Below are 24,950 nucleotides of genomic sequence, written 5' to 3' on the forward strand. Positions count from 1 at the left end.
CGTGGCAGAGAGCTGAGCTATTTGACAGTTATCTGAAGTCGCATATTGAGCTGCTACCGCCACCTAAAAAGTTTTGGCAGTATTTTTGATAGTGCTTAATTCGGTGTCTGACGATTCCAAAGCTCTAGACTGGACCTCCTTGTCCGGTACTAATTCTGGTATCCCAGTCTGTCAAGTTTAAACGCTCACCATAAGGTATGGAACCCTATGACAGCTGCTAGACGACACAGCTACATCTGCGAACGCTGATGTCGTTGCTGCAAGCGCCACCGTGAGGATACGCCTGCGGCTCCCCTTTAAGACCAGCACTGCAGCAGCTCATCTGTCATTCCTGATTTCACTGCATAATTATATTGACCTCGGTACACATCGTTGTCTGGTTCTGGATTCTCTATGTCTAAAGGTTACAGTCCTAGTTTACTCGTAGGACTAGTTATTTCTCCATGCTGTCTCCGTTGCCTGTCTGTCTCTCACTGTAGTCCACCTGATTGTTTACTTTCTGGCGGTTCGCTGTTGACACTCTTGGCCAGTCGATCAGTCTCTGCAGTTTTTCGAGTCGTTCTTGGTCTTGTTAGATTCTGTTGGTCACTACAATAGGCGACGAGGTAAAGGTTAGCAGCGTTCCATGGGTGCAAAGCTCGTGCAACTCGTGGAACAGCGACAGAAACAGCTGCTCTTGCAGCAGCAGTTGTGGCAGCTGTTCCAACAGCAGTTTCAGCAACAGACAGAATCGCTCCTTCAGGAAATTCAGCTTTTGTCGGGTCAATGGTTCAGGGTTCCCAACCCAACCAGGCTGCAGGTATTTCTCAGGTGGAGAGACGCCCATCTGTGTTCCCGCAATTTAACGACGCCAAAAAGGATTGAAAGAGCACTTCACCGCTTTTCAGGTTTCGGATGACGCTTTCCAACGATTGCTCTTCCTTTCTTTGGCTTCCCTGTTGACATTTTATTACCAAAGAAGTTGGCTCCATTCTCGAATCCCATCGCGCCCTCGTTCGATGAGATGCTTTCGTTGTTGTCAAATTATTATTTCATGTGGTCGTATCCTGCCTATAGTTCCATCAATATCAGATGCAACCCGGCTCGCAAAACTTCGTATGCAAATTCTTTGATCCGAGACCTAGTGCTCTGGTAGGCTCCAGTCCGAGCTGCTGCCCTCAAACTAGACAACCCTTCGTTGGATGATATTTTAAAAATCGACTACTCTTACGAGATCGCGCAGGCAGCAAATCAACGCCTTATGGCTCGATCCCAGCTAGCGGCTCTCAAGGCGGCGTCTCGGGGGCGGATTTCTCATAAGTCTTTTTCCCGACGGAAACGTCATGATTCGTCGATTATGGACGTGTCAGTGGCCTCTGAATGTCCTGCCACGCTCCGTCGACGTAAGCTGCTCAGTCCGTGTCATACCCTGAATGCTTCACAGCGCGTCCGCATGCGGATTGTCCAGATCGCTGAGACACTGCATCGGTTATGGGAAAGATGAGCATCTCCGAGTTGTCTGTCATCAACTGCCAGTAAAGTCGGATGCCACCCCTCACATGCGTCAAAGGATGGAGCATGAACTTTGGGCAGTTGTTTCTCAGGGTGATTCTTCTGCTACTAAGTTGTTTATCAATTTTACGATTGCAAACGAGGATGTCCGTTTCTACTAGGACACAGGAGCTACCACCGTTTCTTCTATTGATCTTCCAAAATATGCTCATTTGGGTTGGCCCCACTCTCCAATTGGCTGGTCATGTACAATGACGGTTCAGTTCCTCTTCAGAGTCAATTCACCATCCATGTTGAACACAAAGTGGTAATAGGCTGATAATTCTGTAGTCACACGGCTGGCAACATTTTGGGTCTGGATGCCTTCTCACTGTTTGGATTCTCCATCACTGAAAGGAAGAGTGAACATTGTAAACCGCCTTGTGAAACCTGAAAAGCGGTTAAGTGCTGTCTCAGACGCTGCAGATACGTGTCTCAGATGCTGTTCCGTTACATCAGCTCGACGACCTCTGTGCCACCTTCGCACTTCCATTCTCCCCTGGCCTGGGGTGTACCACAGACTTCCACGATCATACCTTCCTATGCCCAGATGCAGTGCCCTGTTTCTGCCAGGCGTGTCCTTGTCCTGTCTCCTTGAAGACGGCCGTTAAGCAAGAACTCATTCACCTTCATGAAGCTGGGGTGATTGAACCAGTTAAAACCAATGATTGGGCCATAGTCCTGATGGTCGTCAAGAAACTCGACGGCTCTCTCCGGTTATGCAGGGACTTTACATCGGCTATCAATGCCCAGGTGCAAGTGGAAACCACTCCATTCCACGTCCAAAAGACCTCCTCACTAAGCTTGTCGGAGGTGAACATTTTTCTAAGATCGATCTTAACGACACATATTTGCAGATCACACATGATAAGGGATCAAACCATGTTACGGTCGTCAACACATTCTTTAGCTTATACAGGGTGTTACAAAAAGGTACGGCCAAACTTTCAGGAAACATTTCTCACACACAAATAAAGAAAAGATGTTATGTGGACACATGTCCGGAAACGTTTAATTTCCATGTTAGAGCTCATTTTAGTTTCGTCAGTAAGTACTGTACTTCCTCGATTCAGCGCCAGTTGGCCCAATTGAAGGAAGGTAATGTTGACTTCGGTGCTTGTGTTGACATGCGACTCATTGCTCTACAGTGCTAGCATCAAGCACATCAGTACGTAGCATCAACAGGTTAGTGTTCATCACGAACGTGGTTTTGCAGTCAGTGCAATGTTTACAAATGCGGAGTTGGCAAATGCTCATTTGATGTATGGATTAGAAAAGGGCAATAGCCGTGGCGCGGTACGTTTGTATCGAGACAGATTTCCAGAACGAAGGGGTCCCGACAGGAAGACGTTCGAAGCAATTGATCGGCGTCTTAGGGAGCACGGAACATTCCAGCCTATGACTCGCGACTGGGGAACACCTACAACGACGAGGACACCTGCAATGGACGAGGCAATTCTTCGTGCAGTTGACGACAACCATAATGTCAGCGTCAGAGAAGTTGCTGCTGTACAAGGTAACGTTGTCCACGTCACTGTATGGAGAGTGCTACGGGAGAACCAGTTGTTTCCGTACCATGTACAGCGTGTGCAGGCACTATCAGCAGCTGATTGGCCTCCACGGGTACACTTCTGCGAATGGTTCATCCAACAATGTGTCAATCCTCATTTCAGTGCAAATGTTCTCTTTACGGACGAGGCTTCATTCCAACGTGATCAAATTGTAAATTTTCACAATCAGCATGTGTGGGCTGACGAGAATCCGCCCGCAATTGTGCAATCACGTCATCAACACAGATTTTCTGTAAACGTTTGGGCAAGCATTGTTGGTGATGTCTTGATTGGGCCCCATGTTCTTCCACCTACGCTCAATGGAGCACGTTATCATGATTTCATACGGGATACTCTACCTGTGCTGCTAGAACATGTGCCTTTACAAGGCCGGCCTCGGTGGCCGTGCGGTTCTAGGCGCTCCAGTCCGGAGCCGCGCTGCTGCTACGGTCGCAGGTTCGAATCCTGCCTAGGGCATGGGTGTGTGTGATGTCCTTAGGTTAGTTAGGTTTAAGTAGTTCTAAGTTCTAGGGGACTAATGACCACAGCAGTTGAGTCCCATAGTGCTCAGAGCCATTTTTTGTCTTTACAAGTACGACACAACATGTGGTTCATGCACGATGGAGTTCCTGCACATTTCAGTCGAAGTGTTCGTACTCTTCTCAACAACAGATTTGGTGACCGATGGATTGGTAGAGGCGGACCAATTTCATGGCCTCCACGCTCTCCTGACCTCAACCCTCTTGACTTTCATTTATGGGGGCATTTGAAAGCTCTTGTCTACGCAACCCCGGTACCAAACGTAGAGACTCTTCGTGCTCATATTATGGACGGCTGTGATACAATACGCCATTCTCCAGGGCTGCATCAGCGCATCAGGGATTCCATGCGACGGAGGGTGGATGCATGTATCTTCGCTAACGGAGGACATTTTGAACAGTTCCTGTAACAAAGTGTTTGAAGTCAAGCTGGTACGTTCTGTTGGTGTGTGTTTCCATTTCATGATTAGTGTGATTTGAAGAGGAGTAATAAAATGTGCTCTGACATGGAAAGTAAGCGTTTCCGGACACATGCCCACATTGTGTGTGAGGAATGTTTCCTGGAAGTTTGGCCGTACCTTTTTGTAGCACCCTGTATAGGTATAAGCTAGCCCTTTGGAATCTCTTCCATTCTGGTAGTCTTCCAGAGTTGCCTAGGAGAGTTAACCATGTGCATCCGTGCTTGTAACATCTATCTCAACGACTTAATTGGCATGGGCGCTATATGTCAGCCCACCTGTGCAACCTGTGTACCTTCATTACTACGTTGCATGATGCAGGGCTAAAGTGCTGCTTGCACAATTGCTACGCGGAATATCTCAGACACTTGCTCAACAAAGATGGGATCCAGCCCACTAACTACAAACTCCCTGCTGTTGATGCTTTGCCTCATCCAAAAAAACTGACAGGAGCTTCAGGTTCAAAAATGGTTCAAATGGCTCTGAGCACTATGCGACTTAACTTCTGAGGTCATCAGTCGCCTGGAACTTAGAACTAATTAAACCTAACTAACCTAAGGACATCACACACATCCATGCCCGAGGCAGGATTCGAACCTGCGACCTTAGCGGTCGCTCGGCTCCAGACTGTAGCGTCTAGAACCACACGACCACTCCGGCCGGCGGAGCTTCTGGCTTTTTGGGAAATACGAATTATATTCTAAGTTCCTCCCTTATGCGGCCAACATAACTCAACCTGTTGCAAAATAAGGGCATTCAGTACAGGTGGACAACTGTATGTCAGTACCCTTTCACACAGCTGAAGCGGCTGCTGCGCTCTGCGCCCAGTCTAACACCCTCTCCTCCATCATGTCCTACGGTTTTTGGCGATGATGCTTCCCTGTATGGAACTGGCGTATCGTTGGCACATTGGAACGATAACAGTACTAAGCAACCGATTGCCTATGCATGAAAGATGCTGGCCCCTACTTGAAACTAACCACTGGCAGTTCGAAAGAGAAGCTTTGGAGATTGGCTTTTCCGTTAAGCAGTTCCATATTTCTCCTGTTTGTGGCCAAATTTACTCTCATTACAGATGACAGACGTCTGGTGGAACTCTTTGCGCCACACTCTCGGCTTCCAGAGCTGATCGCCCTACATATCCAGTATTGTACACTTTTCCTTAGCTCCTACAATTATGGCATTAAATACAAGCCCACAACACAAGAAGTAAATGCAGATGCCATATCTTGGTTACCCTCGGGACCTAACACGACCAACAGGAAACCTCTTGTTTTCACATTGATGTGGAACAACAGCTTGCCTTTGATGGGTTTCCCATTACAGTTTGTCACATTGCTCCATACACACACCACAACTCTACCTTGCAGCACTATGTGCTCCACGGGTGGTCCTCTTATTTTTTAAAGTCCACCGATACAGAGCTTTTGTTCTAGGCTCATTTCTCCCACCATTTGTCAACTGTCTACAATGTTCTCCTGCTTGATGTAGAGGTGGATATTCAATGTGTCTTCATCCCTCTCACGTTTCGCACCTCCTCCGTCACGAATATTGGGTTAGGTCACGGATAAAAACCATTGTACAGCGACATGCTTACTTGCCTGGACCGCGTGACCGCTACGGTCGCAGGTTCGAATCCTGCCTCGGGCATGGATGTGTGTGTTGTCCTTAGGTTGGTTAGGTTTAGGTAGTTCTAAGTCTAGGGGACTGATGACCTCAGAATTTAAGTCCCATAGTGCTCAGAGCCATTTGAACCGTTTGAACTTGCCTGGGCTGAACAAAGACATAGAGGCCTCAGTGCACAGCTGTTCTACTTGGGCCCGGCATCAGGCTACTCTGCCCCAGTCTTTCGCCCCCTGGTCCACCCCCCCCCCCCTCATTCAGCCCTGCGACTGCATTCATCTGAATTTTCTGTGCTTTATGAGCCTCAGTGTCATGGATGCTTATTCTAACTACCCCTATCTGGTCAGCATCGCATTCACCAACGCTAACACCACTCTCAATGTCCTCATTCAGATTCTAGCCATCAAAGGGCTTCCCCACTTCATTGTGCCAAACAATAGGCCCCAATTCATAGTGGCAGCCTTCGAATGGTTCTTCACCTCCAGTGGCATTAAGCATGTGTATAGTCCACTGCTTCACTTATCCTGCAACAGTGAAGCAGAGCATATGGTGCAAACATTTTAACAACTAATGTTGAAAGCGGTGGGCACTTCTAACACTATGGTGTTTCTGAGCACCTACAGGACCACCCCTTTCCATGTCCATAGCCCAGCAGAGATCCTCCATCGGCTGCAACCATGTACTCCCCTCCACCTCCTAGCGCCACAGCCCATGAAACTCATACATGGTATGGTATGCCAGGCACTCTGAGGGGTTTTCAGTGCTTACATACCAACCAGCTCCACCTGTGGCTACCAACTGCACTACCACCACTGTCTCCCACACACGAATGGGTACAGCTTGTGATCCAGGTCAAAAAAAATGTTCAAATGTGTGTGAAATCTTATGGGACTTAACTATGGTTCAAATGGCTCTGAGCACTATGGGACTCAACTGCTGTGGTTATCAGTCCCCTAGAACTTAGAACTACTTAAACCTAACTAACCTAAGGACATCACACACATCCATGCCCGAGGCAGGATTCGAACCTGCGACCGTAGCAGTCGCACGGCTCCGGACTGCGCGCCTAGAACCGCGAGACCACCGCGGGCGGCTGGGACTTAACTGCTAAGGTCATCAGTCCCTCCTAAGCTTACGTACTACTTAACCTAAATTTTCCTAAGGACAAACACACACACCCATGCGCGAGGGAGGACTCGAACCTCCGCCAGGACCAGCCGCACAGTCCATGACTGCAGCGCCTTAGACCGTTCGGCTAATCCCGCGCGGCGATCAAGGCCACAAACAGTGGTTCCCATGTATGTGGGCATGGATGTGGAGGTCTCGGTGCACTTTCTGCCCTCTCGGCCATTATTACCCAGACCATCATTGCCCATACCGCAGCACCCCAGCACACTGCCAGATGTCCCAGTTTTGTCTGCCCAGCCAGTGGGTATCTGTGCTGAGACTCCATCCATACCACCAGTCTTCCTTCCCAAGCATCGTCTTGGGTGCTTCTAGCCCTAAGAACTGTTGCTAGAAGGGGAGCAAGTTCCTTAGCATAGTCTTTGTAGAATGTTTTAGGTATCTCATTTGGTCCTGATGCCTGTCCACTACTATGCAGTTTTAATTGCTTTTCTGTCCCGCGGTCAGTTATCTCAATATCTACAATTTCTGTGTTCCTTCGATCACTGAAAGGAGAGACCTTGTTACGACATTCCACGCTGGAACAATTTCGGAATACCGAATTCAGTGTTTCGGTTTTCTCTCTGTTATGTTCAGTTTCGGCGCTAGAATGTTCATCGAGTATATAAATAGAGGATTTCGAACCGCTTACTGATTTTACGTAAGACCAAAACCTCTTAGTGCTTTTACTCAGACCGGTTGACAAAATTTTACTTTCAAAGTCATTGAACGCATCTCTAATTGCTCTCCATATTCATTTCGTTCAGCTGTCGTTTGTGAGCTAGGTTTTGACGTCTCTTGATTCTGTGATGAAGCTCTCTTTGTTTACACAGCAGTTTTCAAACACGGCTATTAAACCATGATGGGTCTTTCCTGTCCCTTATGACCTTGCTTGTAACGTACTTGTCTAAGGCATATTGAACATTGTTTTTCAATTTTTCCCATTTGTGATCCACACCTCAATCCTCAGCACCGAATCCACAGCAACTAACCCTTGCCAGGACGACAATGGCGCATACATCAAGAACGGTGGCTCCAATATGTTCATCGTCGATTTCAGGCCCCTTCCCTAATACATGATGCCCAGCTACACCACCAGCAATGCCACTAGGACAAATTGTGCCAACCAGAACTCTGCCTTTCTTTTGCTCCAATGGGCCCCAACCCCCACCCTGCACACTTTCAAAACCCAATCAGGAGAGTGGTGTTGGGACCTACCTCCTTAACAATATTTTAAGTATAATTATGGCTCCGATGAATGATATTTCGCATCAACAGCCTACTAATGGGACCACTCCAGTAGTAGAAACAGATTCGATACGGAAGTCAACCCAAACTACACTCTGAGACAGAAAAAAACTATGCATAATGAAGTAATTGTCCGAATGGAACGGAAGTAGGTTGATGTGATGTTCGCGTACAGACAAACAAATTATTACAGTTTCAGAAAAACTGGATGAATTATCCAACAGAAAGAACTTCACAAGTTGAAAAATTCAGTAACGCGTTGATCCACCCCTGGCCCTTATGCAAGGAGTTATTCGCTTATCATTTGTTGACAAAGTTTTTGTATGTCCTCTTGAGGGATATCGTGCCAAATTCTGCCCAAGTGGCGCGTTAGATTGTTGAAATCCCGAGATTGTTGGAGGGCCCTGCGCATAATTCTCCAAACGTTCTCAATATCGGAGAGACCTGGCCACGTTGTTGGCCAAGGTATGGTTTGGCAAGCACGACAAGCAGTAGAATCTCTCGCCCTGTATGAGCGGGCATTATCTTGCGGAAATGTAAGGCCAGAATGGCTTGCCATGATGGGCGACAAACCGGAGTGCAGAATATCGTCGACTTACTGCTATGTTACAATGATGCTATTTGGACAACCGAAGGGGTCCTGCTGTGAAAAAATGTGGCACCCAAGACCATCACTCCTGGTTTTCAGGCTGTTTTGCGGGTCAGCTTGGTATCTCACTGCTGTCTGGGGCGCCTTCCAAACACGTCTTTGCGGCTCATTTCGAAGCGGAACTCATCACTGAAGACAATTCTACTCCAGTCGGTGAGATTCCAGGCCCAAGCCGTGTCTGGAGACGCCCCGAACAGCGGTGTGGATGCCAAAGTGACCGTCGCTCGCTGTACAGCCCGAGCATCAGAAGTGACGATCTGGGGTGCCATTTCTTTTCATAGCAGGACACCTTTGTTTATCCTCCGCGTCGCCCTTACAGTACGGCGATACGTCAACGTTATTCTACGTCCTATTTTCTTATTATTCATGGTAATCCGTCCTGGGCTTATGTCTCAGCAACATAATGCCCGCCCGATCACGGCAGGACTTTCTACTGTTTGTCTTCGTGCTTGCTAAATCCTACCTCGGCCAACAAGGTCGGCGAGATCTCCTCGTCCAAAGCAAGGCTTCACCCACGAAATTCAGGACTCCTCCTTAGCAATTTTCAGTTATCTTCTGTAATATACTGCAGCAGTTAATTCAATGCATGGGGTCCATGTTCCATCGAGCTATGTAGCTCAGCACTGACATATGCGAAAGTTACTTTCGTCCTTAAGTTTTGCACATCAGTGTGTACTTTAATCTATCGAGTATAGACTGGGACGTTTACGGATTCGCTGCATGTGGTGCAGACAGATAGTCTTTTGAAGTATCTTTGAACATGTTTTCCGAAAAGTGCCTCGAATAACTAGTTCAGACAGCTCACACGCAACAGAAATATTTTAGACCTTATAGCTACAAACAGGCCTGACCTTATCGGTAGTGTCATTATTGAGACAGGCATTAGTGATCATGATGTCATCTTAAGGACGAAGCTTAGGAGAGCATTGATGTTAGAAAAAACAAATAAGCTGTTGTTAGCATACCTGTTAGATAATGAATGGACGTTTATTTCCAATACGTCACACGTAGAGGATTTATGGGCAAAGTTTAAACTGACTTTAAACATGTGCGAAGTAAGTTAATTGAGAAACTAAAGGTCCATTTAATAATAAATTTGGAAAATATCGAGCAAACAGACTGTTGCACTGTCGGTTCGAAGAACGCGCAAATGTCGACAGCCGAAGGCTAGAAGAAATTCGTGCGTCCGTAAGAAGATCAATGCGCGAAGCATACAACTTCCACCATCGTACTTATCGAAAGATCTTGCCAAGAATCCGATGAAATTCTAGTCATACGTAAAATCACTAAGCGGGTCGAAGGCCTCTACCCAGTCACTCGTCGGACAGGCTGTTGTGGCAACAGCAGATAGCAAAAGGAAAGCTGAAATTTCAAATTTCGCGTTTAAAAAAATCATTCACCCAGGAGGACCGTACATACAGGCCGTCGTTTGACTGTCACACACGCCCGCATGGAGGACATAGAAATAGGCATTCCTAGCAAAGAGAAGCAACTGAAAGAGTTGAGGCCGTCCGGAGGGCCGAGCGGTTCTAGGCGCTACAGTCTGGAACCGCGAGACCGCTACGGTCGCAGGCTCGAATCCTGCCTCGGGCATGGATGTGTGTGTTGTCCTTAGGTTAGTTAGGTTTAAATAGTTCTAAGTTCTAGGGGACTGATGACCTCAGAAGTTACGTCCCATAGTGCTTAGAGCCTTTTTTTTTAAAAAAAAAAAACGAGTTAAGATACATTAACTCACCAGGTGCAGATCGAATTTCAATTCGATTTAACAAGGAGTATTGGATTGGATTGGATTGAACTGGGGACCTAGAAACGACGGAGAGGTTTCGCCCCACCTTAGCCCACAGTGGTACACAACCTCACAACAGACTACAGCAGTCCCCTCACCCCACCGCCGCCCCACACCGAACAACCCCCCGGGAACGTCTCATACCAGACGAGTGTAACCCCAATGTTTGCGTGGTAGAGTAATTAAGGTGTACGGGTATGTGGAGACAGTGTTTGCGCAGCAATCGCCGACATAGTGTAACTGAGGCGTAATAAGGAGAACCACCCCGCATTCGCCGAGGCAGATGGAGAATCGCCTTAAAAACCATCCACAGGCTTGCCGGCACACCGGACCTCGACACTGATCCACCGGGCGGATTCGTGCCGGGGGACCGGCACGCCTTCCCGCTCGGGAAGCAGTGCGTTAGACCGCACGGCTAGCCGGGTGGGCTAACAAGTAGTGCGGCATTTGCCCCTCACTTAACTTGCATTTATCGTGAACCTCGTGCCCGACGCGAAGTCCCAAGCGACTAGAAAATAGCGCAGGTGACTCTTGTATATAGAAAAGGAAAAGTACGAACCTGTATAGTTACAAAACCAATATCCTTGACATTGGTTTGCTGCAGAATTCTTGAACACAATCTGACTTTGGATATAATAAATTTCCTTGAGACGGAAAAGCTTCTGTCCACGAATCAGCACGGTTTTAGAAAGCATCACTTGTGCGAAATCCCGCTTGCCCTTTCGTACATGATATCCTACAAATCATATATGGAGGGCAATAGGGAGAGTCCATATTCATAGATATGCGGAAAGCATTTAACACGATGCCCCGCTGCTGAATGCTGACAAGGGTCCGAGCATACGTATTAGATACCCTGATATGTGAGTAGCTCGAAGACTTTCTAAGTAACACAAACCAGTACGTCATCCTTGACAGCGAGTATCCATCACAGACAAGGGTATTGACAGGAGTGCCACGTGGAAGTGTGATAGCATCGCTCTTTCTCTCTATACACCTAAATGATGTGGCAGACAGGGTCAACAGCAATTTACGGCTGTTTACTGATTACGCTATGGAATACTGGAAGGCGTGGTCGTTGAGTGACTGTAGGGGTATACACGATGACGTAGGTACAGTTTCTAGTTAGTGTGATGAATGGCAGTGTGGTGTCACCGCCAGACACCACACTTGCTAGGTGGTAGCTTAAATCGGCCGCGGTCCATTAGTACATGTCGGACCCGCGTGTCGCCACTGTCAGGATCGCAGACCGAGCGCCACCACAAGGCAGGTCTCGAGAGACGTACTAGCACTCGCCCCAGTTGTACGACGACTTTGCTAGCGACTACACTGACGAAGCCTTTCTCTCATTTGCCGAGAGACAGTTAGAACAGCCTTCAGCTAAGTTAATGGCTACGACCTAGCAAGGCGCCATTTGTACCATTGCATGTATCTCAAGATAGTCTCACTTGTATCATCAAGAATGCTGTATACCAAAGGACGATATAAAAGTTAAGTGTTCTAGTAGCTACGTTCTTTTCTTTATCACATTCATTACGAATCCTGTTCCAGACTTCGCGCCAGTCGGCGTGTGTGTACGTGTGCCCTTTCGGCTACCCGTCTCTGCCTTGTCATCACTACAGGCGGCTTGCCATACAGTCGAACTATATGCTAATGCGGATGAGTAGGAATCACAATTCTGTAACGTTCAAATACAGCATTAGTAATGTGCTGTTTAACACAGTCACATCGATTAAATATCTAGGCATAACTTTTCCAAGTTGTATGAAATCTAATGAGCACGTCAGGTTGGTAATCGAGAAGCCGAATGTTAGACTTCGTTTTCTTGGGAGAATTTTGAGAAAATGTAGCTATCTACAGGGTGTTACAAAACGGTACGGCCAAACTTTCAGGAAACATTCCTCACACACAAATAAAGAAAAGATGTTATGTGGACATGTGTCCGAAAACGCTTAATTTCCGTGTTTGAGTTCATTTCAGTTTCGTCAGTATGTTCTACCGCCTACGCTCAATGGAGCACGTTATCATGACTTCATACGGGATACTCTACCTGTGCTGCTAGAACATGTGCCTTTACAAGTACGACTCAACATGTGGTTCATGCACAATGGAGCTCCTGCACATTTCAGTCGAAGTATTCGTACGCTTCTCAACAACAGATTCGGTGACCGATGGATTGGTAGAGGCGGACCAATTCCATGGCATCCACGCTCTCCTGACCTCAACCCTCTTGACTTTCATTTATGGGGGCATTTGAAAGCTCTTGTCTACGCAACCCCGGTACCAAATGTAGAGACTCTTCGTGCTCGTATTGTGGACGGCTGTGATACAATACGCCATTCTCCAGAGCTGCATCAGCGCATCAGGGATTCCATGCGACGGAGGGTGGATGCATGTATCCTCGCTAACGGAGGACATTTTGAACAGTTCCTGTAACAAAGTGTTTGAAGTCACGCTGGTACGTTCTGTTGCTGTGTGTTTCCATTCCATGATTAATGTGATTTGAAGAGAAATAATAAAATTAGCTCTAACATGGAAAGTAAGCGTTTCCGGACACATGTCCACATAACATATTTTCTTTCTTTGTGTGTGAGGAATGTTTCCTGAAAGTTTGGCCGTACTTTTTTGTAACACCCTGTATAAATGAGACGGTGCACTGAACGCTAATACAACCCGTTCTTGGCTACTGCTCGAGTGTTTGGGACTCCCACCAGGCCGGATTAAAGTAAGGCATCGAAGCAACTCAGAAGCGTGCTGCTAGATTTGTTACCGGTATCAGCACGCAAGCATTACGGAAATGCTTCGTGAACTCAAATGGGAATCCTTGGAGGGAAGACAATTCACTATTGTGGAAATTTAGAGAGCCGGCATTTGAACCCGACTGCATATAGACCATGAGGATGATATGAGAGAAATTAAGGCTCCTAAGGAGGCTTTAGAGACAATCGTTCTACCCTCGCTCTATGTGCAAGTGAAACAGGAAAAGAAATGACTAGCAGTGCTACGTGGCATCCTCCGCTATGCACCGTATGCTGGCTTGAGGAACGTGTATGTAGATGTTGATATAGACGCTGAAATTTCGTTAATTAGCACCTTGTTCAAAACTATCCGAAAGAGTCCAATTTTCCGTGAATTAGCACCATGTTCAAAAGTATCCAACTGATTGAATTTTGCGTAAATTGGCATCACGTTCAAAGCCAGTCACTAGCATCTATACGTGGTTGTAGGAAGTAACTCTTGCAGGCGTAGACTAGGAGAGCAACAGGAACCTTTGTCGACAGCTTCTGCAGAAACCTGACACTCACACTACATAATGTCTACATGTGTTTGTAATTCTTCCAGGCCAGCCCTTACTCTGACAGCTGTCTTGTTTTACAGTCTCGGCTGTATTTCACAACCCCATCAGATAAAACTATTATTTTTCATTACAAATATATGTAAACAAATGTGAAAATGGCTACCATTTTGTCCAAAACTCGTCTTAGTTCGGTTAAAACCGCTATCAATGTCAGCCAAACATTGTAGAGACACCCATCCTTCTGTATTAACTTAATCTTGCAGTATAAAACGTTTGTCATTTTTCGCTGATATGGCTGTGGTGCACTTTGTATTTGGGTCTGCAACACAGAAGGAAAAGACAAAAACATATGTATGTCTATGATCTTATACATTGGCAATATAGCGCAGAAGAATGCAAATATTTTCAAAAATCATAATGTAAAACTTGGGTTTTCTACATCAAACAGAGTACAATAAAAACTAATACATAATATAAACTGTAATAATGACCCATACTCAGACTCTGAAATATTCAAAGTAACATTCTAGGAATGCTCCATGTTCTATTTAGGACAAACAGGCCGAAATTTCAACACCAGGTACACAGAGCACATTAAAGTCTACACATGCAACAGACACACATCATAATCAATAGGCACACACATACACTCCTGGAAATTGAAATAAGAACACCGTGAATTCATTGTCCCAGGAAGGGGAAACTTTATTGACACATTCCTGGGGTCAGATACATCACATGATCACACTGACAGAACCACAGGCACATAGACACAGGCAACAGAGCATGCACAATGTCGGCACTAGTACAGTGTATATCCACCTTTAGCAGCAATGCAGGCTGCTATTCTCCCATGGAGACGATCGTAGAGATGCTGGATGTAGTCCTGTGGAACGGCTTGCCATGCCATTTCCACCTGGCGCCTCAGTTGGACCAGCGTTCGTGCTGGACGTGCAGACCGCGTGAGACGACGCTTCATCCAGTCCCAAACATGCTCAACGGGGGACAGATCCGGAGATCTTGCTGGCCAGGGTAGTTGACTTACACCTTCTAGAGCACGTTGGGTGGCACGGGATACATGCGGACGTGCATTGTCCTGTTGGAACAGCAAGTTCCCTTGCCGGTCTAGGAATGGTAGAACGATGGGTTCGATGACGGTTTGGATGTACCGTGCACTATTCAGTGTCCCCTCGACGATCACCAGTGGTGTACGGCCAGTGTAGGAGATCGCTCCCCACACCATGATGCCGGGTGTTGGCCCTGTGTGCCTCGGTCGTATGCAGTCCTGATTGTGGCGCTCACCTGCACGGCGCCAAACACGCATACGACCATCATTGGCACCAAGGCAGAAGCGACTCTCATCGCTGAAGACGACACGTCTCCATTCGTCCCTCCATTCACGCCTGTCGCGACACCACTGGAGGCGGGCTGCACGATGTTGGGGCGTGAGCGGAAGACGGCCTAACGGTGTGCGGGACCGTAGCCCAGCTTCATGGAGACGGTTGCGAATGGTCCTCGCCGATACCCCAGGAGCAACAGTGTCCCTAATTTGCTGGGAAGTGGCGGTGCGGTCCCATACGGCACTGCGTAGGATCCTACGGTCTTGGCGTGCATCCGTGCGTCGCTGCGGTCCGGTCCCAGGTCGACGGGCACGTGCACCTTCCGCCGACCACTGGCGACAACATCGATGTACTGTGGAGACCTCACGCCCCACGTGTTGAGCAATTCGGCGGTACGTCCACCCGGCCTCCCGCATGCCCACTATACGCCCTCGCTCAAAGTCCGTCAACTGCACATACGGTTCACGTCCACGCTGTCGCGGCATGCTACCAGTGTTAAAGATTGCGATGGAGCTCCGTATGCCACGACAAACTGGCTGATACTGACTGCGGCGGTGCACAAATGCTGCGCAGCTAGCGCCATTCGACGGCCAACACCGCGGTTCCTGGTGTGTCCGCTGTGCCGTGCGTGTGATCATTGCTTGTACAGCCCTCTCGCAGTGTCCGGAGCAAGTATGGTGGGTCTGACACACCGGTGTCAATGTGTTCTTTTTCCCATTTCCAGGAGTGTACATAATACAGGACACTATTTGGAAAAATAGAGCAAAATATCAAAGTACTCCACCGACTAAATAAGGGGCATAAAATGGATTTATTACAATCGTTGGAGGTACCGTGTGACACCTATTGAACTATATGAAATAAAATCGTCATAACTTATGAACGGTTTGCGTTACGACGTTCAAACAGCACTTTTGGCCGGAGGGCATGATGGGAATTAGTATGTGCTGTGAAGTTTGGTTTAGCGACGAAGTCCTCTATCATTTGGATGGGTTCGTCAAAAAGCAAAATTGACGCATTTGGGGGACTGAGATCCGCATTTCGTGATCGAGAAGTCTCTTCACCCTCAACGGGTGACTGTGTGGTGTGCAGTCTCCAGTGATGAAATAATCCGTTCGATATTCCTTCATGGCACGGTGACTACCGAACGGTACGTGAAGTTTTGGAAGATGATTTCATCCCCATTATCCAAAGTTACCCAGATTTCGACAATATGTGGTTCATGCGAGACGGAGCTAGAATCCATCGAAGCAGGAGAGTGTTTGATGTCCTGTAGGAGCACTTTGGGAACCGTATTTTGGCTCTGGGGCACCCAGAGGCCACTGGCATTGGCCTAGAATAGCGGCCATGTTCTCCGAATCTGAACACATACCACTCCTTTTTGTCCTATATTAAAGACAATGTGTACAGCAATAACCCCAAAACCACTGCTGAGCTGAAAACAGCCATCCAGGATTTCATCCACAGCATCGATATTTCGATACTTCAGCGGATCATGCAGAGTTTCGCTAATCGTCTGCGCCACATCATCACCAACGAAGGCAAGCATATCGAACATATCAAAACCTAAATGCGACTATATGTAGTGACGTTTACATGTTGAATAAAGTGCATGCACCCCGTAGATTGTGAATAATTACGTTCTTTTTCATATAGTTCAATAATTGTCACCCTGTATATTCACATTAGAGGAAATATGAAGAAAAAATGTGAAACAAAAAACTTGAAAGTGAATCAGTGAACTTCTTCAGAGGCTAAGACAGTATTCTTAAATAAAAATAGTAACATATAGAAGTTAGCACCACTGTAAAAAAATATCAGCAAATTATAATCCATATTGTTAAGATAAATACACTGAAGTGCCAAAGAAACTGGTGTAGGCATGCGTATTAAAATACAAAGATATGTAAACAGGCAGCTAACGGCGCTGCGGTCGGTAACGCCTATATAACACAACAACTGTCTAGTGCAGTTGTAGAACAATGGCAGGTTATCTAGATTTAGGTGAGTTTGAACTTGGTTCTATAGTTGGCGCACGAGCGATAGGACACAGCATCACACAGGTAGCGATGAAGTGCGGATTTTCCCGTACGAATACGGTAAAACATCAAATCTCCAACATCGTTGAGGACGGAAAAAGATCCTGCAAGATCGGGACCCACGATGACTGAAGAGAATCGTTCAACGTGACAGAAGAGCAACCCTTCAGCAAATTGCTGGAGATTTCAATGCTGGGCCATCAACAAGTGTCAGCGTGCGAATCATTCAACGAAACCGTTGATGACTGTACGACACAAAGCCTGGGCCCGTTGACACCGGAATTGGACTGTTGATGACTGGGAACTTGTTGCCCGGTCGAACGAGTTTCGTTTCGTATTGGTTCAAATGGCTCTGAGCACTATGGGACTTAACATCTATGGTCATCAGTCCCCTAGAACTTAGAACTACTTAAACCTAACTAACCTAAGGACAGCACACAACACCCAGCCATCACGAGGCAGAGAAAATCCCTGACCCCGCCGGGAATCGAACCCGGGAACCCGGGCGTGGGAAGCGAGAACGCTACCGCACGACCACGAGATGCGGGCGTTTCGTATTGTATCGAGCGGATGGACGTGTACGGGTATGAAGACAATCTCATGAATCCGTGGACCCTGCATGTCAAGCTGGTGGGGGGGTTTGTCGTAGTGTGGGGCGAGTGCAGTTGGAGTGATGTGGGACACCTGAGACATCTAGATACGACGCTGACAGATGACACATACGTAAGCATCATGTCTGATCACCTGCATCCATTCATGTCGATTGTGCATTCCGACGGACTTGGGCAATTCCAGCAGGACAATGCGACACCCGACACGTCCAGAATTGCCTTTTTTTTGGGGGGAGGGTGTTCTTGTTATTTGTACAATCGTTCGTGGTAGTAGTGTAATTCCACACTTCTGTAACTATTTATTGTTATTGCCTGTTTTACTGTTGCAACTTAGACCTAAAGATGATCTGCAGCACTGACTGAAACTAGTAGTCGGAAAAAAATTGTGATCCAAACAGTGTGTGTCTGGTTATATTGATTCAATGTTTCCGTAGAAAAATGGCTCTGAGCACTATGGGACTTAACATCTTAGGTCATCAGTCCCCTAGAACTTAGAACTACTTAAACTTGACTAACCTAAAAACATCACACACATCCATGCCCGAGGCAGGATTCGAACCTGCGACCGTAGCAGTCCCGCGGTTCCGGACTGCAGCGCCTAGAATCGCACGGCCACCGCGGCCGGCGTTTCCGTAGATTTTTTCCATAAATATAACCATATCTGAAATATTTGTGACTGCTCGAAGTGAGAAGTCTTAATATAAACATCAAATAACATGAAATGAATGAAATGCATCGTCCCGTGAGTAGACGTCTAGTAGTGGTGTGGGGAAATCGTAGCTGGAAACATCAGTGACAATAAAAGCTTGAGGATATCCTGAAGGATTGCTCAGATAGCTTGATGACTAAGGCGACTACTCCCTGTTAGAGTCTCGATCTGGAACAAATTTTCAATTGTCACTACATGTTCAGTTATTATCATTACTTGCGCTGATTATTAACTGTACGTTCGGAATGTGTTACAGGAGCAGACCCCGCCACCGCTACTCAAGAACGAAGTCATTGTGGACCGACTGGCGTCGGTGAGCGTGCGAACACGGCTGGATGCTCTCCGCAAAGAAGCCATGGATCTGGAGCAGCAGATGAAGCAGAACCAGGACGCCTTGGACACTCTGCTGCGCATTCAACAACGGTACGTTCTTTTCACTACTTTGTTTTCAGGCCATATTTGAACATCATTCAAATGAAGTCTACAAGCAAACCGGCAGATGCAAGTGATGGCCTGCTAGCAACAGTTTATCGTCGGTCACTGGAGTAACAAAGCGTATCGAGCAACTGGCAAAACACGCTGGTCATTCTTATTTTCGAGACGGATCGCGAGGCAGATGCGTATTGCTATAGGGCTATACATCTGAAGTCAATTTGTTGTAGAATTATGAATTAAGTTTTTAGCTCGCATATAATTACACATTTTGAGACAGGAAATCTTCTCTGTGGGCCCGCATCTCGTGGTCGTGCGGTAGCGTTCTCGCTTCCCACGCCCGGGTTCCCGGGTTCGATTCCCGGCGGGGTCAGGGATTTTCTCTGCCTCGTGATGGCTGGGTGTTGTGTGATGTCCTTAGGTTAGTTAGGTTTAAGTAGTTCTAAGTTCTAGGGGACTGATGACCATAGATGTTAAGTCCCATAGTGCTCAGAGCCATTTGAACCATTTCTTTTTCTTCTCTGTGGGGGGATTCGATGAACAACGACCGTATGAAATTCATCTCGCATTGATCGTCCATGCGATCCTAAAGGCAGCAGATATCGGCGTCCAGGTTGATGCAGTGTTGTTTGACTTCCGAAAAGCTTTCAACATGGTTCTGCAACATCACTAATGAATGAAGTACAGACTAACGTAATAGCAGAACAGCTTTTCGACTGGATTCCGTAGCAGATAGTACTCAACACTTCTTTCTTAACAGCCATCACATGTGAACACGTGCCTATCGCTGTGGAGTGTTATATGGTCGTTACTGTTCTCATTATACAGGCTTTCCCGTCCAAGAGTCGGTAGGCGAACTGTCGTTGGTGTATTGGCAGATATCTGCGATGTGTAGATGGACTCAGCACAAGCAAATGCTGTTGATCACGTCTTTCATGCGACGCTCAGTATCGACACAAAGCGTCTGTTTGTTCCCCGTTACAAATAAAATGGTTTATAAAGTAGAATGTTTCGTGATCATTCGGAAGAATCATCCTAAACTAGTCTACTTCGGAATTCCTTTTATCGATATTTATCAACAGGGGTAGCAAAACTCGAAGATTAACCAGTACTGCAGCACCTAGAGCACCGCCCTGTACCGAGCTGATTGCTACCGCCATGCAGCAGCTGTGCTCAGTAGTTACAGGAGAACTCGTTAGTCTTCGTGTTTTACTGTCCCTGTTAATATACATCGATAAAAATGCATCGTACTATAATAATATGGGACCGCTCTATCGGAAAGTAACGTGAAATTCCGCTATAAAGATCATTTAAGGTTTGGGATAATTTATTAATAACATTCCGTAATCAGTCACAATTTTTGTTTTAATTTTATGGTTGCTGTCTAATGCGTTTCGGAGCTAGACCTCAACTTTCAAGGACTGTAGATAAACTGGGCGTTACATCTGCTTCAGCTTTCATCTGCATTTGATCACAAAATTTATGTTGTTGTTGTTGTGGTCTTCAGTGCTGAGACTGGTTTGATGCAGCTCTCAATGCTACTCTATCCTGTGCAAGCCTCTTCATCTCCCAGTACCTACCGCAACCTACATCCTTCTGAATCTGATTAGTGTATTCATCTCTTGGTCTCCCTCTACATTTTATATCCTCTTTACTTCGACCATCATCAGTTATTTTGCTCCCCAAATAGCAAAACTCCTTTACTACTTCAAGTGTCTCATTTCCTAATATAATTCCCTCACCATCACCCGACTTAATTCGACTACATTCCATTATCCTCGTTTTGCGTTTGTTGATGTTCATCTTATATCCTCCTTTCAAGACACTATCCATTCCGTTCAACTGCTCTTCCAAGTCCTTTGCCGTCTCTGACAGAATTACAATGTCATCGGCGAACCTCAAAGTTTTTATTTCTTCTCCATGGATTTTAATACCTACTCCGAATTTTTCTTTTGTTTCCTTCACTGCTTGCTCAATATACAGATTGAATAACATCGGGGATAGGCTACAGCCCTGTCTCACTCCATTCCCAACCACTGCTTCCCTTTCATGCCCCTCGATACTTATAACTGCCATCTGGTTTCTGTACAAATTGTAAATAGCCTTTCGCTCCCTGTATTTTACCCCTGCCACCTTCAGAATTTGAAAGATAGTATTCCAGTCAACATTGTCAAAAGCTTTCTCTAAGTCCACAAATGCTAGAAACGTAGGTTTGCCTTTCCTTAATCTAGCTTCTAAGATGAGTCGTAGGGTCAGTATTGCCTCACGTGTTCCAACATTTCTACGGAATCCAAACTGATCTTCCCCAAGGTCGGCTTCTACTAGGTTTTCCATTCTTCTGTAACGAATTCGCGTTAGTATTTTGCAGCTGTGACTTATTAAACTGATAGTTCGGTAATTTTCACATCTGTCAACACCTGCTTTCTTTGGGATTGGAATTATTATATTCTTCTTGAAGTCTGAGGGTATTTCGCCTGTTTCATACATCTTGCTCTCCAGATGGTAGAGTTTTGTCAGGACTGGCTCTTCCAAGGCCGTCAGTAGTTCCAGTGGAATGTTGTCTACTCCGGGGGCCTTGTTTCGACTCAGGTCTTTCAGTGCTCTGTCAAACTCTTCACGCAGAATCGTATCTCCCATTTCATTTTCATCCACATCCTCTTCCATTTCCACAATATTGTCCTCAAGTACATCGCCCTTGTATAGACCTTCTATATACTCCTCCCACCTTTCTGCTTTCCCTTCTTTGCTTAGAACTGGGTTTCCATCGGAGCTCTTGATGTTCATGCAAGTGGTTCTGTTATCTCCAAAGGTCTCTTCAATCTTCCTGTAGGCAGTATCTATCTTACCCCTAGTGAGATAAGCCTCTACATCCTTACATTTGTCCTGTAGCCATCCCTGCTTAGCCATTTTGCACTTCCTGTCGATCTCATTTTTGAGACGTTTGTATTCCTTTTTGCCTGCTTCATTTACTGCATTTTTATATTTTCTCCTTTCATCAAATAAATTCAATATATCTTCTGTTACCCAAGGATTTCTACTAGCCCTCGTCTTTTTACATACTTGATCCTCTGCTGCCTTGTAAATAATTTCAAAAGGACGACTGATAGCTGAAATCTATTATTTACAAGTCAATAACAGTCGCTGCGTGCAACAGCCTCTGAATGGAAGGCAACCTGACATAATTTATAGTTATAAGTATGTTAAATAGTTTCAAAATGTAAGTGCAAATGTGGAACTTTTTTATAAATGCGGAAGACAAAAGTCATGTGGTCAAACGCAGGTGAAAAACTGAAGCAGATGTAACGCCCAGTATATCTATACAGACTTCAAAGTGGAGTTGTTGCCCCGGAACGCGTTGCACAGCAATCAGAAAATAAGTATTATTACTTAATTATCCCTAACCTAGAAGCTACAGTCATGGATAGTCCACGACATAGTGTGTATTAATAACAAAAATAAATTTGTGCTGTTTTTTTACACTTTCCTAACGTAATAACTGCATATAATATTGTGGAAGCTGCACCATATTTCAACGAAACAGCTGCTGTTCATCTTCAGGTGCTTACTGACGTGTTGCTGCAGTGTCTCGTAAATATATTCGCTGGCTCGCTAGAAAAGCGTTGGTGCCAATGGGCGACGCCATAACGTTATCGTAGACGAATCATAGAGCACTCCCACATCCAGTGCCACCTGCCCGAGAAGTGGGCTACCGTCTTCGCATGCGAAGCACGAGAAAACTACGGCTGCAAATCACGGCCCAGCTTGCACGGACAGTTTTTGGCATGTTTTGTCCAAAGAGTGGTCGCCTTTGGCGATTTTTTCTTCTGGAGTGACAAGGTGTGAGAAATGATTTCACTTTATTGTGTATTCGCTTGCAAAGGGGCTTGGGCTCACTGTGGGACCTTGAGTCCTTTTAGGGTGTTGTTTCGGTAGTCGTACGAGTGATGGACAGTAACTACATCGAATAACTGAAGATTGCATCATCTTTGATAGTCCTGCGGGGGTACAATAATGGCTAGAGGCACCTTGTATTTGTGCCATTGTTGTGGTAGGGCCTGGCCTACATTCGTAAGTTGGCTGACATTTCCCTGATACTCGTCTAATTTGTGAAAAAGACGAGTTGCCTGGTCTTTTATCTTCTCAGCGCCGTATTTTTCTCCTGTCACGTGTATCTCTCTCGTCCTGGCCCATCGTGGGGCGCCTAGACTCCACTTCAAACATCTGTTTTGTAACGGTTGCAAACTACGTATATTAGAGTCACATGTTGTTCCCCAAGACGTCGAGCCGTACAGCAGGGAGGGTTGTACCGTTGCTCTATAAAGTTTTAATTTCGTTGACAGGTTTAGATTCCTGCTCGTGAAAAACGGCGTGCCGGCCGCTGTGACCGAGCGGTTCTAGGCGCTTCAGTCCGGAACCGCGTGACCACTACGGTCGCAGGTTCGAATCCTGCCTCGGATATGGATGTGTGTGATGTCCTTAGGTTGGTTAGGTTTAAGTAGTTCTACGTTCTAGGGGACTGATGTCCTCAGATGTTGAGTCCCATAGTGCTCAGAGCCATTTGAACCATTTGAGAAACGGCGTGAGTGCCCGGATCATCTTCACAGTATTCAGTTTTCTATCTTGAATGTGTGGGGTAAAAGTCATCCCTTTATCCAGTATCACTCCTAGGTATTTCGTCGTCTTAGTCCAGGGTACTGGCTGTCCATTGATGGCAAGTCGCGTCCACAGTTCCGGCCGTTTCTTCGTAAACAGTATTGCTGCAGTTTTCGTAGGGTTTAGGGTTATTTTAATGCTCTTTGCCCATTGTTTGGTGACGACAAGTTGTCGCTGCATCCTCTTGACAAGTTGTTCGATGTTCCTTCCAGAGGTTAGGAAGGCCCTGTGATCGGCGTACAGACTAGCGGTGACGTGGAGAATGGTGGGAATGTCGTTAATATACAAATTAAACAGGCATGGCGATATCACCGCTTCCTGTGGGATGCCAGCAGAGACTGTTTTCAGTGATGATTTCTTCCTATCGGCGCGGAGTGGCCGCGCGGTTAGAGGCGCCGTGTCACTGACTGCGTGGCCCCACCCGCCAGAGGTTCGAGTCCTCCCTCGGGCATGGGTGTGTGTGTTGTTCTTAGCTTAGGTTAGTTTAAGTTAGTTTAAGTAGTGTGTAAGTCTAGGAACCGATGACCTCTGCAGCTTGGTCCCTTAAGAACTCACACCCATTTTTTGTCTTCCTATCGATTTGTACAAACAGACGCCTGTCCTGCAGAAAGCTATCAATCAGCTTGATGTAACGGTCGGGGAGACGGGTTTGATTGACTAGTTTGACTGTAAGCTTGTCACGCCACACCCGATCATATGCCTTTTCGACATCTAGGAAAACTCCAACTGTGGAGTTCCGTCTATTGTATGGACTCTGTGATCCGAAGCAGCTGAAGCTCCACCGATAACCGTGGCTGGAAGCCAAATTGTTCGTGGTGGATGAGGTTATTTTCTTCCAGATAGTCTTTGAGACGCTGTAGTAGCACCCGTCCCAGTATTTTGCCGAGTGTGGGCAACAGGCCAATCGGGCGGTAGCTGTCTGGCGACGTTGGGTTTTTCCCTCTTTTGGGAATAGGAATCGTCTTCACCGTCTTCCAGTCTGCAGGGAAGTAGCCGTTGAGTAAGTTCCTGTTGATAATTCGAGTTAAGAGGACGATGGCCTTTCTCGGAAGATGCTTAAGATCGGCGTAGGTCACAGAGTCCTTGCCGGGCGCCAAGTTGTTCGTCTTCCTGATGAGTTTTCTAACTTCAGCGGGAGTACTAAGAACAGGCCACGCTTGTGTGGGGAGTTGGCGGAAGTCGGCGATTCGCTGTCGGATACGGTCCTCTTCCCTCGCGTCCTCTGCATCCTGTGGGGGCAGCGCTGTCATATGGTGTTCATACACGTCGGCATACAATTCAGCTTGGCCAAGAGAGTCGTATAAGAGGCCATGGGGGCCTC

General features: G+C 46.5%; 1 protein-coding gene across 1 annotated transcript in view; it reads left to right on the forward strand.

The window, feature by feature from the left end:
* The window catches only part of LOC126249492 (uncharacterized), a 1,087,724-nt gene that overhangs the window by 492,109 nt on the left and 570,665 nt on the right, over positions 1–24,950 (forward strand). Inside the window, exon 7 of the mRNA XM_049951143.1 lies at positions 18,801–18,967. Coding sequence (XP_049807100.1) covers positions 18,801–18,967 — 167 coding nt within the window. The remainder of the gene's footprint in view (positions 1–18,800; positions 18,968–24,950) is intronic.

Source organism: Schistocerca nitens, chromosome 3, assembly GCF_023898315.1.
Source record: "Schistocerca nitens isolate TAMUIC-IGC-003100 chromosome 3, iqSchNite1.1, whole genome shotgun sequence".
Lineage (NCBI taxonomy): Eukaryota > Metazoa > Arthropoda > Insecta > Orthoptera > Acrididae > Schistocerca > Schistocerca nitens.